Consider the following 17,530-nt stretch of genomic DNA (forward strand, 5'->3'; position numbering starts at 1 on the left):
TATCGACAATAATCTGGACTATAAGAAGCAGTAGAAGCCTTGTTATCTATGTTAACATGGACACATTAAATTAAACTTGTTTTTGTTCTTCCTTAACTGTCTTCAATTATCTGTGCTCTATTTTGGCCTACACTTTATTATGGAAATTTTTTTCTTTCATGAGCTCATAGGGAGCCCATGATCCATCGTATTTCTTTTTGGAGTGACATACTGGGTATCTTGAAAACTTTTGCAATTGTCAATAGCAATTTATAAAAGCAAAAAGATCTTTGCCTGTTGTTGTGAATGATCTAGTGTGTCACCAAGATTTATCGTCAGCATCCTAAAATAAAGAAGATATTTTGTAATCGTGGCAATGTGGCATTTGAAGAAAGGGAGTCATCTGTTTCCTTTTAACAGTTGGTTGAGTACATAAGAACGAGGCTTCAAGAAGTGAAGTCTGGCTAGATTAACATGCCTTTGCAGTATGTTATTTTGGCCTAAGTTTGGAAACCTATAAATTTAATTAGCTTGGCAATTGCATTTGCAGATTCTAGTCTAAATACTGTTAACCCTTGTATCTTTATTTTCAAAATCTTGCCTGTGTTTTTATGCGTCAAAGAACCAACTGGAGAGCTGTTAACTTTTCTGAGAGCAATATATTATTTCTGAGACAGTATTGAAACGCTGTTTTGAACAAAATTATCAGTGTGTGCCATATTTCTTGTCTTTGAAAACATCAACTCAGCCAAAATGTTAAAGAACATGGGGCTCCCACCATGTAGACGTTGATATTAATACTGTTTTTAGAGATGAATTATCAAAACAAGATGAGGTTACTCATTAAGTAAATATCTAACACTTAAAGAATTGTAAATGCCAAAAAATACATAAAAAATTTCTGTCCTAAGTCAGTACATATCAAAGAAAATAATTACTTTGTTAAACTAAGTGATGCCAAATATTTGTTTCTAATATTTCAGTGCATTTTCTAATATTTCAGGTTAGTTAGCTTGGCTCTTTCTTTTGAAATCAAGCCATATTAATGTAGCAGATTTTAAGTCAATGCTGATGGATGCATGGCGCCTGAGTAGCTTGCGTGAGTGTTTTGAAGTTATCTAGATACCAACTGGGGTAAAACTGTTTCCTGACTGTGTGTTTGTGTATTCAGCTATAGATACATATATTTGAATCTGCTTATCTGATTCCAGAATAGAATAAGTAACTGGTTAAATAGAGGGTATTTTGGGTGAGGCACTGACAGCCAATCTACCTGATATATCATGTATACTCCCTTGTTGTGCGAGTACTGTATTTTAGGTACTTATATTCTGAATTACACCACAACCAATCGCAGATTTGAGATTATAATGCTACATGTTCCTAGTAAGTGTAAATGCAACCCCTGCCCCTCCCCCAAACATCAGTATTTTTAAGAGTATTTTAAACCAGTGAAAATTATAAATTCTTAGCAGCATCCTAGATTTTGGCTTTTTGATAGAGAAGTCTCCTGGACAGGCAGCATCTTTGATTAATTTATCTATGTTCTTTCTCTAGTCAGGCAATATACACTAGAAAGATGGTTGTTTTTTTTAATATGGGATAAAGAATGTACCTTAAAAACACAGGAAATAAATGCAAACTAATGAAAACTTAGTGGAAAAGGTCAATGGGGGTCAACAGATGAAGGTGCGATGAACGGTTAATTCCATGTTCAAGAGATCTTAATGAAAAGCAGCTTTCTACTCATAATATGGTAGTTTTATGTATTCTAACAATTTAAAATGAGGCATGTGGTGAGAAATAGTTTCTGGATCCAGGATTGCTTTCAGTCTTAGTTTAGATTTCACCTGAATGGTAGGGTGATAGTTGTCCTTCTATGTCTGTGTCACTGATAAATAAAAATACTAGAAGTAATCTCAGCACAGAAATTATTTTACCTACTGTATTGTTTTGTATTTTTATTGCATTCTTCACCAACTGCTCCAGTATGGGTTCCTTCCGTGGGGTGCAGTCGTTCAGGACTACCGCTCCAGCGGGACTCCCCCATGGGGTCAAGAGTCCTGAACCTCTGCCAACCTCTGCTCCAGTGTGGGCTCCTCTCTCCATGGGTCCATAGGTCCTGCCAGGAACCTGCTCCAGCATGGGCTTCCTACAGCGTCACAGCCTCCTTCAGGCACACCAGTCTGCTCCAGTGTGGAGTCCTCCATCCCCTCCTTCTTAACTGACGTTGGTGTCTGCAGAGTTCTCTCACACATATTCTCTTCTGACTGCTGCTGCTGTTGCACAGGGGGTTTCCCCCTTCTTGAATACATTATATCAGAGGTGTTACCACCATCACTGATTGGCTTGGCCTTGGCCAGCAATGGGTCTGTCTTGGAGCCGGCTGGCATTGGCTCCCAATATCAGACATGGGCACAGCTTCTCACAGAAACCATCTCTGTCAGCCCCAACCCCCTGCTCCCAAAACCTTGCCACGTAAATCCGATACAAGTCCCCAGTCCTTAACCTACCAGAAACTAATGAACTCCTGAGGTTGTCCCAGATGTGACTTATCCACGCCACTACATTAAGTACATAAATGCAGGAACAGTAGGTGCATATTTCTGTAAATAAGACTATTCCTATAAATAAAATTGTCGCTTTTAGTTGCTGCTGTAAAGTCCAAGAGTTAGCTATCTCAGAGAAGCTGTTTAAGTGTATTCATAGAGGAATATGAGGAGACTCGCCCTCAGTGTTCTGAATGGAGCTATGTGCCAGGAGTGCAGCATTGTGATGCCCTGGCGCACAGAGCTTGGAGCCAACTGGCTTCTGGGACAAGGGAAGGAAGAAGGGGCTGCGTCCACCGCCGCCACCTGTCTGCTTTCTCACTTCCAAGAAACAGACCGTTGAGTCTTGTAAAAATGAGACAAAAAAGGAATTGTAGATGTGACAAGAGAAATGACAGGCAAAATGAGAATGATGACAAGAAGAAACTAAGGAAAAGATAGATATATTCGTATGAAAGTATTTAGCAAAAAATACAGAGTTACTGGGCTTCTTTCTGTCCAGCAGTTAAATATTATTCTTGGTGAGTTGACTTAAGTTATTTTTGTCCTTGATAGTCCGATTCTTTTTCTGTTTAACTGAGCTGAGGGCAATTATTTCTTAGGCAGTACTTCTTACAGAAGTTGTATTGGGTGACAAAAAATGCTGACCTCTACAAAAAAAGAATGATGGAGACATGTCAAAATTAAGAGAAATTAAACTAGTATTGTTTTTACATTTTATTACTTCCATTTGTTGCTCTTCCTAAATCTGTCTTGGTATTTCAGTGTTTATTTTACTTTCGGTGTCCATGAAAATTTTATCCACTGGCTACTGTTAAAGAACTCTCTAAGGTTAGATATCACTTAAAGCTTGAAAAGGAGGAATGTTTACCTGTATTTAGTGGTTTTGTGAGAATACAGTTTCTCATAGAGCTCCTGTTTTACTGATGCTTACAACGGGAAAGTGTGGCAGGAATGTGTGGGGCAGGAGAACAGCTGTGCCAATTAGAAGTTGAAAACACAAAGAAGTAGTTACGGTGTTTTAAGTTATTACTCCTGAGTGAATAACTGAGCTTATGGCTTTCTGCAGGCTTTTAAGCTTAAGCCTTGGGGTCACTTACCATTTCAGCGTGCTCCCACCAGCAGTTGTAAATATGAAGCTAAACCCATGTGGGTGTGATGAGTGGAGCAGGGCATGGGGAGGTGTGGAGTGGGGCTGAGCTGGGTGGGCATGTGGCCCTTTCCGACTGAAGGAGAGCAGAGCCATGCTAACAAGAAGGCTGTGAGTCAGGGAGGTGGGCAAAGCTGTGCCCTTAGATTGCTCACAGTGAATAAACGTGCTAAGAAGAAGTGCAGCTGTGCTTTTTTAATATGCACTGCAGGAGATTTCAGCAGCCTGATGATATATCATGCATTAATGTTGAAAAGATAAACACATTTGGAGAGCACAGGAAGGCCTTGTGTTTTTATGTTAGCAGAATGCTTCCTAATGAATAAGAACGTGCTGCTGACTGCTGCCATATGGCAGCTTTTCTAATTTTAGTTTGATACAGATGCATAATTCTCCCTTGTTTTACCTCCTAAAACCTTCCTGAGATGTTACATAGTTTTTCCTATAAGATTTGATCTATAGTTTTGGGGGGATGGGGAGGAGCATATTCAAGAGTCTTAATAGCTTCTTTGCTCTGGACAGATGTATGCTTTATGATGAAAGAGCAACCTCACTACATAATCTCTTCCTTAAAATAGTAACTAACTTTATTGACGGGGATGGATAAGCTGGTCTTAAAATTGATTGCCGAAATAGTTGCTGTTTCTTAGGCACTGGTTTCTTGAAAAATTACTTGCTTTCAGGGAAAAAAACCCCAACTTGTGTTGAGGCATTGGGAACTGGGTAAGAAACGTGCATGTGGATATCATGTTCCATATGAAGTGTGGATCATAGTGCTTTGAATTACGCAGCTGCGAGGCAGGGCTGCTTTCCCTGTGGTTAACCAAGCATCAAAATAACTTACACGTTCTTCACTGCTGTGCTTCATCGTGTGTAGTGATCCAAAACTACTCACATTACCAACTATAAGCTTTCTTTTTTCATTGGGTTTTTTTCTGTTTTTTATTCAAGTTGATACATTTGAAGGTCCTTTTTCTGTGGCCCTATTCATGTTAAAAAGTTTCTGTCCACAGCCATAGTCAATATCATTACTTAGAAATAGGCATGCACAGATACTATTAAATCTAATCTTTCAAATGTCATTAAATCTAATACTCAAGACTTGTAATGTCAACTAAAATTTAACAGTTAGCTAAGTATGCTTTCTATTATATGGTAACATTAAATTTTAATACTGTATCTACCCTTATCTTTCGCCGGTTACATACTTCTACTGTTTCCTTGATTGTTTGTTTGGATTTATTTTTGCACAGTAATTTTAGGAGAGATGAGAAGGATCACACAGGCTAAACTTACTAATATGCATGAGGCAAGACAAAAATAATTGACTAATATATACAAAAAATGGAGACTATAAGTTGGTTCCAAGACAATTGTAGTGTAAAATTTAATGCCATGTTTAAACATTATATAGTATTTACAGTCATTTTCAAGTCATGTTCCAGTTACTGTTATAAGATTCTTGATTCATGTGATTTTTTTTCTAATGTGCGGAACTGAGCTTTCTAGTATCCCTTCTAATAAATCTCTTTGCTTATACTTCTTACCTACTATTTTTACCTCAACCTTTTTTCTCAGTAGTTTTTAGACCCTGAGTGCTGCCCTGTCTAGTGTTTAGCCAGCATCTCTTTTTTGCTCCTCTTGTTCTATGAAGAACCGTGTTTCTCCTATGAAAAATGAACTAAATGTGTGTTGATACAGATTTTCTCTGAGGTTGTGCTTCATCTTTTTGTAGTCCCTACAGAAGCTGTGATTTTGTTCTTTCCTTTTAAAATGCATTTTGGTTTTGCAGAGCATGAAGGGGGGGAAACTTCTGTAGTTGGTTTTGTTAAAGAAGTTGGAGTAGAACTTGAATACAGACAAACAGAGCTTTTCGGGTGGTTCAGCTTGTCCTGCCTGCCCACCTGTCAGAAGGGAGGGTTTGAAACACAACCAAGAGAATGTGATGTCTGTCAGTAACACTTCTGAGGCTGTTGTCAGAAATCCAGAGAGAACCCACATAGCTTGAGTTGGGAGGATGGAAAACCAAGAAAGCTTCCTAAGTGAAAACATAGCAGGAGACTTCCAACTATTGCTTTTGGCTTCTCTTTCTCTGACTTACAAATTTCTGTTAAACTAATATGATTTCACAAAGGTTTGCTTTCAGAATCTGGAATGAGCTTCAAATAAAGCTTGAGGCTTTCCCACTGATAGACTTGTCAGAAAATATTTGTGAGGGCTTTATTTTCCTCTTCTTTTTTCCATATATTAACATAGAAAAGTAAATAGCGTTTATGATCACTAGGAAGCTGCCCAATTGAAAATATTAATATGTATTTTAGTTTATTAATGCATATACAGTTGTAAACACATCCACAGTTTAAAGTCTAAAACCCACACATCACTAAAATGCTACATAATTGGATATGTATATTCTTTGTAGTATCTCTCTCAGGAGTACTTCTGTTTTATTTAATTTTTTTTTCTTTCTCTAGGCTAAACTCGTAATTGAGCAGAGCTAATAATTATTTCATGTGTGTGAAGTCTATTCCACCGTAATTTAGATAAAATAGGCTTGATCCCTGGTAGCCATACTCATAAGGTTGGGATTGGTTTCTAATTTAACACTCAGTCTCCAGCGGAGAATTCCCTGCATAGAGATGAAGCCATGGGAAGCCCTTTTCCACCCTGCTCACTTCCTCCACCAGCACAAGGCTGTGTTTCTCTTTCCATATTAAACCTCTGCTCTGTTTTTGCCACTAGACCCATAGGATACATGGTAGTGCTCTCCTGGTGTTTTACATTTGAACAGGGGCATCGCTGTTCTAGGAGGCAGCATCGCTGGAAGGTGCGAGATCAGGAAACTGGCACCCGCTCTCATATTAGTGGCCACAGTGGAAAAATCTAGCAGCTGTGGTTAGTAACAGGGTAATACCAGGAATTCCCATGGGGCTGAAAAAAAGGCTTCCGAGAGGCTTTGCAAGGTTTGGCCTCTGCTGCTATTTTCCTAACCCCTAACATTCAAAAAATCATTAATCTACTGTAGAAATAATAAACTCTTTGTGCTTTTTATTTGTTTCTAGGGTCCCCAGTGAACCTAAAAAAGATAGAAGTGAAAAAAGGAAAAGTAAACTTTACAGTTTTGCACCAGTACTTAACACCAGAAGCTGGAACTGTTAGGGAAAAAAAAAAAATACACACACACACACGAAACTCGCCATAAATGCAGGAGTGTTGTCAGCACTAGAAATTCATGTATCGGTTGTTGGATTTTTCCACCCTTCCTGCAACAAATCCTTGTTCTCAATTAGCCCCACGTGCTTTATCACTGCAGAGAAGATTTGCGTTTTGAGACATTCCCTATGCCTGTCTGCAGGACAACACCGCTGACAGGGTTTGCATTTACTTTTCCTGTGTGTGCTGGTAGAGTCCTCACGAGAAACTTTGTAGTTCAGTCAAAATGGATAATGTACTGCACAGCTTGGCATTATCAGTAGCTGCGGTTTATAGTGTCGACGTAAGTTACTGCTGGTCCTATTCAGAGGCTGTCTGAAGCCATGGGTTCCTATACAATGCCATTTAAATAAATGTATAGGAACCCATGGCCTTCATGTATAGCCTCTTCTAAGCTCTCCAGCCACTAAACTTCTTACACAATTAAGTTACAGATCCAATTACAAAAGTCTATCATTTGGGAGCACTTGTGATTTATAATGCTTTTCAGAATGCCTAACCTAGATGTCATGAGTAGTAGTGTATTGTCATCATCACTTGGAGAGGCAGGTGTAGGTCTAAATGGCGTTTTCATGCACAGAGGGGAAAGCGGCCTTTGAGAGACTGGATGTGAGGCTTGAGATATCTGTGGTCTGACCTGGTGTCAGGTGTCTATGTTAATTACCATTACAGTAGTAAAAGTCTTTCTCTTTTTTCTTTGTATAAAACCTTGCTTGTGTGCATAAAGAAGAACAGTTGTTTTTATAGGCTTGTTATTGGTGGTTTGAATTAGCTTGGTTTTAAGAATGCAAAAAATGTTCAGCAAATGTTTTGTGTTATGTGAAAAATTATCAGTAAGAAGTAATGTTTGTAAATTTGTGAAACCAGGAAATACCATGTAGTGAATGTGCTTGCATACCATTGCTGTACTGTATCTACAGCCCCTCCTTTCCAGCACAGTGAAGATAATCCCTTGTTCTACAATACTCAAGATGGTATCAATGGCTGAAGCAGTCAGGGGATGAAAGCAGGAAGCTTGTATCTGTATCCAGTAGAATATTTTGCAGTTTGAAGTGAGGGATCTCTTTATGCTACCAAGAACAGATGTGAAACAAATATTATCACTGACTTTATTAAAAGCTCAACTCTATTTTTAGACTCTTAGAATTCTTTCACATTTTCTAGAATATGTTTTCAGTGCTGTATGATCGTGTGGTGCCAACTCTGCTATACTCTAGTATGGGAAGGATTGTTCTTTTTTTTTTTTTTTTGTTAATCTCTATGTTTTGCCAAAAGTAGACGATAGAAAAGAAAAAAAGGAAAGAAAATTCCACTGCAGTTCTTAGTCCAAACCAGAAACACTGTTTTTGTCTCCTGGTGAGCTTAAGTGGCAGAGGAAGGGTTAATAGTTATTTCTAGCATATTTATTTCTATCAGATTATGCTAATCAAAGTGATTTGAAATTGTTGCATTAGTTGCAGGAGTCCATCTTCAGAACAACTTTGTTCCATTATTATCCACAGTAGTGTTTTATTGTGTATGAACACACTCTAAGAAGACAGTTAAGATTATTGTGACTCTTTTTTCATGAAAGCAAGAAACTGTAGAAATCAAGGATCAGACTGCCCAGGTGACCAAAGCTTTATTGCCAGCAGGTGATCGCTGGTGGGAGAACACCCAGAGGTTGTCAGATGCAGTTCCTGTATGTCTGAGCAACGTATATTCACACTGACTTTATAACCTCTGCAGAGGAAAGTGTTCAGAGGAACTTTGGCTGCAGTACTGCAGATCTACAGATGGTGGAAAATACTGTACATTTCAATTTCATGACTGATGCTTCAATTTTCACTAAGGATAATTTTCCAAGGGCCTTTTGCTCCATCCACGCATGATATTTTCAATAATTTCTCCAATTAATTTTCTTCTGGTTTTATTGATCTAGAAGGCACAAATTCTTGTTATGATCATTTTGGTTTGCTTTCATATTTATTAAAAATAATCTATTGCATAATACTAAAAATAAAAAGTAATGATTTTTAATATTCTAGATTGCCGTATAGCCCTAGCTTTTACATAATTGCTTGAAAAATAATAAAAGAATGTTTTGAGTATAGAAGTAGCAACAAAAAATTACTTGCTTCATTAACTTATAATGTAGAATATGTATTTTGTATAATGTTTTTATTACTTTTCCCTTAAGCACTAGTATCATTCTTGGAATAGAAAAATTAATATAGTGTCCATTACTTGATGGGAATTATAAACCCTCTTTATTTGAAAGTGCCATTATGCATGAATGTCATTTATATTTGGAGTTGGATATGATCTGTGATACTGTATATAGCAGACTAATATGTAGCATTATGCTCCAGAAACCTTAAATCATTAGTTTCTTGCCTGTAATTTTCAAATATAGCATTTGAAATTCTATGTTGTTTTAATAACATATTGATAAATAAGGCAGTATGAAAATTATGTGATAGTAAAAATGTGGGTGGAGGCATGGGAACAGAAATGAGGCTGCTGTTTCTCAGTACTGAAACAGTAGATTGTGGACTTATGTTTTTCCTTCTAAAAATAGTGATCATGGAAAAGTTGTGCAGCTGTGAGCTTTGCATGCTCCTTTAGATCAGTCTTTTAATACACCTTGAATCCTGGCTTTTGCTCCTTGTGCCTTTATGAAGAGCCCTTGTCTTTGCCCAGGGATATGTTTTGCAGTTCAGTAAAATGTCTATGAGAGAAACACCAGGTATTACTTTATTTGGGTCACAAAACTGAAATGTAAATATACTATTTATGCTTTTGTTGAATCATTACGGGAAACTATTTAATCTCGTTTTCAGTATTGTTGCACTGTAATCATCTCATAGTTGGTCTCAATACTCTGCGAGCTCTTACTGTATCACTTAAAGAGCACTGCTCTGTCATTTAATACGTAGTTTTCTTTATTGCAGAAAAAGCAGCAGCAGCTAACGAAGATGAAGTGCAAAAAGCAGATGTATCATCTACAGGTCAGAGTGTCATTGACAAGGATGCACTTGGACCAATGATGCTTGAGGTGAAGAGCACAAAATTCCTTTATTTGAGCCACTTCTGCTCCTTCTAGGATGAAGAGCAGTGTAATTAAATGAAAAAGTGCAGTTGGAAGTTGCTGCAAAAGAATGGTCAAGAGAGACAAACCATCCCGCCTTCTGTAGGATTATGTCATTTATGTGCAGGCAGCATTTTTCTACTGGATTCAGTGATGAAACTCACTTTAACTTGGGATGGGGAGAGGCAGAGAAAGATAATTCTGCTGCTTTGTAACAAACAACATGAGGGGCTTGGTAGAAAGTCTTGGGTGTCTGCATGTCCACGTTTTATGTGTTCTAAACCATGACAGATCGTGAAGACCTGTTGTATGTAAACATTGACTTACGTATACAGTACTATAGTCATGAATAACACTCTAAAATTGTATGTCATTGCTATGGATTATCATTTCAGCGCTTACAGCATGACTCTTCCCTCAGGAAAATGGAAGTAATCTAGAAAAGCTTTTCAAGCCACGTATTTCAGTTTGTTCGGTTAGATTTCTGTCTGATTTTAGCTGTTGCTTTGATAGCCCTAAAGGCTCCATGGTTAAAACCTAGCTTCTAAATGTATTAATGGAAATGTTGGGTAGGTACGTTATCTGTGATCCTGATGTCATATGCTACTGTCCTTTGGCACTACTGCTTTATCTGCTTAAGCTCACTTGCAAACTGTTTGTACCTGTTCCGACTCTGGGCTTTTTCTGTAAGGAGGAATAAATGTTACTTTGGATAAAACAAAACACAAACTCTAAATCAATCTAAAGGAGCCGGCTTTGGCAGAAGCATAATTCTGTCATTTCTGAATATTGCAGGAACAAAATGCATGTTATAACATTTTTAAGTATTTGCATTATTTGTCATTTTTTTTTAGATGAAAACATAGTTTTCTGTACTATGTATGAAGTAAAGGCTCTAAAATTACAATACTAAGTATAGGGAAGATTAAGTAGGTTAAAGTGAAAACAGTCTTCTTTGAAAAGCAGGTGTATCAAATTAATTTATTTAATTTAATATTTATTATATATGCTCACTGAATTGAATGTTGTTGTTTTTACTATCGAACAAGGTTAAACATCCATCTCTTACACTGCTATGTTAAAACTTATCTTTAAATTCCTATTAATTTAATTGTAAGGACCTGGTTTAATCATAGGGAAAATAAGATAAGATTTTTTTTTTTCTTCCCCTGGCTTATCTTGCATGGTTGGCTGTTGCAGCAAACATGACATGTGGAATCACCCGTCTGCTCTGTGATTCCATTTAATTTATTTTTCCTTCACAGTAAGACCTATTGCGTATTAACAGTATAAGATTGTGGAACTAAATTAATAAACTGTGGTCCTTTTGCACCAAGAAATTTAAAAGGATTGAAAGTTGTTATGTTTGCTGTGGAAAGACTACAGATACTTTCTTTGTGTCTTTATCTCCATAAGAGAATGCAATTAAGTTACAGACCCCTTTATACAACTTCTTCAAAACCCTACCCTTTTCCATTGCTAAATAACAATAAAAATGGCAGTGCTGATGAAGAATTCATTAGCTGATTTGGTTTAGAAGTGTAATTGTCTGTTTTTATTAAAGAATAGAGCTGAAGAATCCTCGAAATAGTGAGTGTTCCCAGCTGAAGAGAGCGAGTAAAATTCATCACACAGCTGCCTCTGAGGAATATTTTAGCATATTTCTTGGTTAAGGCAGAAAGCAGATAGGAAGAGAGGGTGAAAAAGTAGTCGAGAGAGCTGACAACAGCTCAAAGAACACAAATGTATTTTCTGTTCCACTGTACTATCTAAAATAATATCTGTTGTCTTATTTTCTCTTCCAGCATGTTGTCCATTATTTGTCCCCCTATTGTCCCAATAGCTCTGAGGAAAGTGTGCTGCCTTTCTTTGCTGTTCTACAGTTTTATTGTGGTATACGGCCAAGGACAGAATAAAGAAATTATTGCAGAAGTTGAAGCTTCTAAAATATTAAAGTGGCTTGGTGCATTAACTTGCTCAAAAGCCTGCTGCTGCTTACCTGCAAGTTTATTTTATTAATAGAATAGAAAGAAACAGGAGGGCATATAAGGCCCTGTGTTACTCCAGGCTCAGATGACCGTCTCTGTGGTTAGCCCAAGAAGCCTCTGTGAGGAAACAGCACAGAGCACTTCCTCGACAAAGAAGTTACTGTAGTAGGAAATAGCAGGGGAAAGTGAAGATTACTGTAGGATGGCAGTAACTCTCATAATCTGTTGCTTGCCATCTCTGCCTTTGGAAGTTTTCTCCTTAGGACTCCAATAAACATCTGCTATGGCTTTGGTTTTCAAATCCCTTTAAATTTATGTAAGCATCGATTGCTGCCGATCAGAATGATTCGGCTGAACCCACACCCAGCTCTAAACGCCATGTGGTTTCATGGTTAGACAATTCAGGGGACTGATGTGGCTAGGGTCATTTTTTATTATTATTATTTTATTTTGCGTTAGTTTTCAGGCCTAACTCAGTTCTCTGGTCCAGCTCTTCATATCCTCAGACAGTACAGGGAGCTGTCATGGTACAGAGAGGACTAAACCAAAGAGACCATGCCTACCTTGACTTCAAGCAGTGATGAAATGCAGTCTAAGACACTAATCCATAGCAGAGATGCTGATAGCAAATTGTATTAGAGCTTGAATTAATTAAATCTTGTAGAACATTGTTACTTAAACTAAATATTAGTCAGCAGGAAAATGTCGTGAATGTTACAAAAGCACATGGAAAGGAGAGAGCTCTCCAAAGCAAGTGAATTAACAGGAAGAAGAAAGAACTATCAGAAACAAAAATAAAGCAATGAGAAAAAAACAAAGTCAAAGTTTAGATTTTGTGACAATTAACAGTAAATAAAGAAAGACCTAGTTTATCTTAATTTAGGGGCAGTCAGGAGAAGTATATACTTGTGCATTTGTTTGTGCATTTTATTATTTTGTAATTTAAAAATAGAACAAACAAAGCATTTGGCTGCCATTAGCTCAGTCGCTCTGCTTGTGCAGTAGGCTTTCAGTATCCCTCCCCTTTAGCAGAATCATTAACTAACTTCATCTGGGATGGGCCTAAGCAGGTGGCTCAGGTCCAAGTCCAGCCAAAGTTTGAATATCTCTGGGAAAGAAGATTCCAAAATTTTTTCCCATATCTGCCTACTTTCATGGTGAATTATTTTTTTCTTGTATCTCCATGAAATTTCATGTGTTGCAACCTGTATCTGTAGCATCTCGTCCTTCCCTTTTGAATCTCTGAATAGAGCCTGGCTCTGTCTTCCCCATAGTGACTTCAGCCAAGTGGCTGAAGGCGGAAGTAAAATTCCTTGTTAGCCTTCTTTTTTGTACTTGCTGGATCTGCTAACTGCTCAGTTGTGTGTAGTATTTTTAGTCCGTGTCTGTAGCCTGTGCACTTGAGAGCTGCCAGTGAAGACTGATACACAGTTGTACAATACATAAGTTTGGTCATATAAAAATTGCCACGTGCCTGATTACGCTTGCTATGGCAGCTCCTCTTTGTTAGACTGTTGCAGTGAGCTGAGTTCAGGTTTATTACATATCCACTTACTTTCAATGAATCCATAATGAATCGTGGATTGCTTTTTTTTCTGACTTGTTTCTATCCCTGGAGATGCAATAACTAACAATTGTTCTAGTGATTTCCCACCAGTCCTTAGAGAGGTGAATAAATCAGGCAAAGCTTTAGAAGACTGTTGGTTAATTGTTAGTTGAATGCTTAGAGCAAAAGCTTTGGTGCTTTAAATTTAAGTGTATCACCCATTATCTGCCCATATGACATAAAGTTATAGGGATGTATCCTGAAATATATCTACCATCTACAATAATGCTTACATCTTAAAGGAAAGAAAATTTGCAAGAGAAGTTCTTACCAATACTCAAATTTCTGCTTTATTCTCATCAGGTAGAAGTGATATGGTATTTGGCTTAGGCTTCAGATAACATACAGATGGTACCTTGGAAAGAATGCTGCGGCTAGGTTGTCACCATCACAAGATAAGGGGGGAAAACAGTGAGCAGAAATTACTAATTTAGACACTTTCTCACAAAAACTTTAAGTTATTTGGAATACCATGGAGCTGAGCTGAAGAGGTGCAAGTCTGCTTCCTGTTCACTGATTGTGTGTGGACTGAATTAAACTGATGTGAAATTAAAAAAATGAAAGCAGTTCCTGGAATCAGAGTCTAAAGCCGCCCCATTCTCGCTGGTCACTGCCTGCTTTCAGCTCTCTTTGCCCTGCTCTGCTTTTAACCCGTTGTGTTCCTGCTGCATCAGGGCTCACTTTGATGAAGATGTACTGCTGGGGACAGGAAGAGAGCATTTTTATTTCCTGCCAGTGTTTGCCTTGCTTTGTGCCAGCACATCTTGTGATGTTTTCCTGGTTTCAGACTCCCTGTGCTCCATAAAGGAGTGAACAGGATCTAGGTTTGGCAAAACTGGCTTCTGGTCTGGCTTTGACTAAATAGGCAGGCAGCCTCTTCCGTTATTTTTGTTTGTTTGTTTGGGATGGGGTTCTGGTTTGTTTTCATGCTTGGGTTTCATTATTTTGAAAGGGGTGCACTTTTACATTGGTTTGATATAAGTAGGATTATTTGCTCAGTCTGAAACATGTCCTGTGGTATTACAAATAAGAATATAAGAACTGGGATAGATGCAGAAAGATTCAGCTATGTCTTCTGAAGGCAATATTTATTTTCTTGGTATCTTGTTAATCTGATTGTTTGGTATTTATTGTGTTTCTCATTCTCTCTCTCTTTCTCTTCCTCTCCACTTTTTTTTTCCCCTTTAGGCCCTGGATGGGTTCTTCTTTGTAGTGAACCCAGAAGGTAATGTTGTGTTTGTTTCTGAGAATGTGACACAGTACCTAAGGTACAACCAAGAAGAGCTGATGAACACAAGCATATATAGCATCCTGCATGTAGGGGACCACAATGAATTTGTCAAAATCCTGCTGCCAAAATCTTTAGGTATATATATTTTACTCATATCATACCATTACTTATTTAACTTTGATTTGATAAATCAGTGTTTCAATAACTTAAGTTAACGTCCTTCCACTACTTATTGTTTCCTCATATATGCTCTAACTATTTTTAATGTATACCTAGCCTGTATGAATTTTTAATATTATTCTCAAAAGCATCCTCTACTCTTTTCGGATTATTCTTTGTTAAAATTACTCCTAGTAACTCATTTTAGCTGATATTTTTAATGGATCTCCAACCAGAGAAAATCACTAAGAGGAAACACTAGCTATGTGAACTCTCTGTTAGTTCTTTGTCTACGCTTGTTATACTAAGAATGGCCCAAGAAAGAGGGAGTATAAAAGAAAAATCAGAAAACTCCTTATGGTAGAATTTTCATTTCAAAGTTTTTAATCTTGTTAATATTTGCCCTTATCTTTCAAAAACTGTTTTTAATTGTAGGCATTTTTGGATTAATATTAATATTGGTTTTAATGTCATGGATTTTTGGAAGAGGTGAAAAGAAAGAGAACATCAGTGTTGGGCACCTCATTTACTCACAGCAGTTTAAGAAGTATTATGCAATTCACTTTAGCATTTTATGACTTCACTTATAAACCCTTGAAGAAGCAAAAACATAAATGTCTAAACCCTGTAAATCACTGCCTGTATTGCATTTTATGACTGAAGAGGACAAGTGAAGAGTATTTTAAATATGACCCTGCTGTTTCCTCATGTGGTGTTACATTAATTCATTCTGACTCACGTGCAGTACCTGTATTTGTGAATCACAGGATTTTGTTTCCTGTTTTACTTCTCTTAAGTGCTGTGCTAGGCTTTAGTTTTATCCATCACTGTACCCAGGTCATTCTTATCCTTTCACTCTTTCCCATTGTACCTGAAACTGTGTTTCAATATATTCCCAATTGCATTGTTTCCTGGCTTTACAAATACATGTTAGTTTCTTTTCTTTCTATTTCTAATCTGGACACAGATTTTTATACAACGCTGACATCACTTTTGTGATCACTTTTTGTTAATCACTTTTAAATTCAGTGGACAGATCCTATATACTACTTTATTTCTTCCAGGCATTTAAATTAAAATCACCTACCAGTAGGAGTGTGCTCTGTAACTTTTCCATGCACCAATACTTAGACTTTTATCCTGCTTTTCTATTTTGTTCTTGTAAGTCACTTTAAAAAAAAAACCAAAACAACTTAATAGCTGAACAAATTTACAGTACTTTTAAAATATGAGAATTTTATTAATTACCCTGTTATGTGCTGGATTGGGCTCTAATATTAAAATTAGATTGTTGTTGTTGTTAAGCAAGCTTGTTTCAGGACCAGTTTTCAAAGCACATTGATTAATTTCCTGTGGATAAGCAGCAGAAATTACTGTTTCCAGATTTATCTCACTATGTGGTATTTGCTTTGCTCAGTGAATGGTGGATCTTGGTCTGGTGACGCTCCGAGGCGTAATAGCCATACCTTTAATTGTCGGATGCTGGTAAAACCTCTCGCTGATTCTGAAGAAGGCCATGATAACCAGGAAGCACATCAGAAATATGAAACTATGCAGTGCTTTGCTGTTTCTCAACCAAATTCATTCAAGGAGGATGGTGAAGGTAATTAGTGCTTCCAATTTGTGTTAGTATGTTCTCTTTCCATGCTGTTGCAGGACAGCAGTTTTAGTGTAGTTGATAGTGAGATAAATTTGCTAAAGTGGCTTCTGAATCCTGAAAGATCGAAAAATTGTAATTTTGTTTTCTTTTTCATTTAACAGAAGTGTACTTCCATCTTGGATTCTGACTGCATACACTTGCATGCACCTATTTATTAAACCAGTATAATTGAAATTGTGACGAACTGTTTACCCCAAAAAAAATAGCCTACTTTTATGGAACTGCAGTTGTAAGAAGAATGTTGCTGACTGGCAGGAAAGTTTCAATGAGCAGTTTTTTGAGTTCTTAGAATTTAAAGACAGTTGTGGTTCACTGTTTCCTTTACAATTTACTACTTCAGTAGGTAAATTTCTTCAGATTGTATTTGAAGTTTTCAGATACATAAAAGTGGCTATGAAGCTGCTTTGTCAGGGACAGCAAGCATTTGGGGCACATTTAAGAAATGTGGCTTAGAAGGTACAAAATGGTGAGTGCTGAAGAAATGTGTTCTGTGTGCATGCAGTATATTATATTTTTAGTATTTGTCTTCTGAGTGGTTGAGCTGCTACAGGTATATGCATAAACACGTGCCAGCAGTTGTGGGCTGTAGTGGAGTCCTTGCTAATTTTTCTTCAAAAAAAGAAAACAACCCCACCTCTCCTCTATTGTTTAGTGTTGTAGGGAAATAACAAAGATGTAAACCCACTGAATTCTATCAGTCATTTTATTGGTACAAAATCTGTTATTTTTAAAAATACTTCTGGATTCCTTGTGGAAACAAAATCTTCCTCCTCTACATAAATCACTGAGGTAACATTTTTTTTCTTTAAGATTTGCAGTCTTGCTTGATTTGTGTTGCAAGAAGAGCTCCAATGAAGGAAAGACCACTTCTTCCTTCATCAGAGAGCTTTACTACTCGCCAGGATCTACAAGGTATAGTCAAATA

General features: G+C 37.3%; 1 protein-coding gene across 9 annotated transcripts in view; it reads left to right on the top strand.

The window, feature by feature from the left end:
* The window catches only part of NCOA2 (nuclear receptor coactivator 2), a 190,205-nt gene that overhangs the window by 127,933 nt on the left and 44,742 nt on the right, over positions 1–17,530 (top strand). For 8 of the 9 annotated variants that reach the window (XM_054057479.1, XM_054057485.1, XM_054057483.1 and 5 more), the window contains 4 exons: positions 9,810–9,928; positions 14,744–14,921; positions 16,363–16,548; positions 17,416–17,517. In XM_054057479.1, coding sequence (XP_053913454.1) covers positions 9,810–9,928; positions 14,744–14,921; positions 16,363–16,548; positions 17,416–17,517 — 585 coding nt within the window. The remainder of the gene's footprint in view (positions 1–9,809; positions 9,929–14,743; positions 14,922–16,362; positions 16,549–17,415; positions 17,518–17,530) is intronic. The other variant, XM_054057488.1, reaches the window with a different exon arrangement.

Source organism: Cuculus canorus, chromosome 2, assembly GCF_017976375.1.
Source record: "Cuculus canorus isolate bCucCan1 chromosome 2, bCucCan1.pri, whole genome shotgun sequence".
NCBI classification, from domain to species: Eukaryota; Metazoa; Chordata; class Aves; order Cuculiformes; family Cuculidae; genus Cuculus; species Cuculus canorus.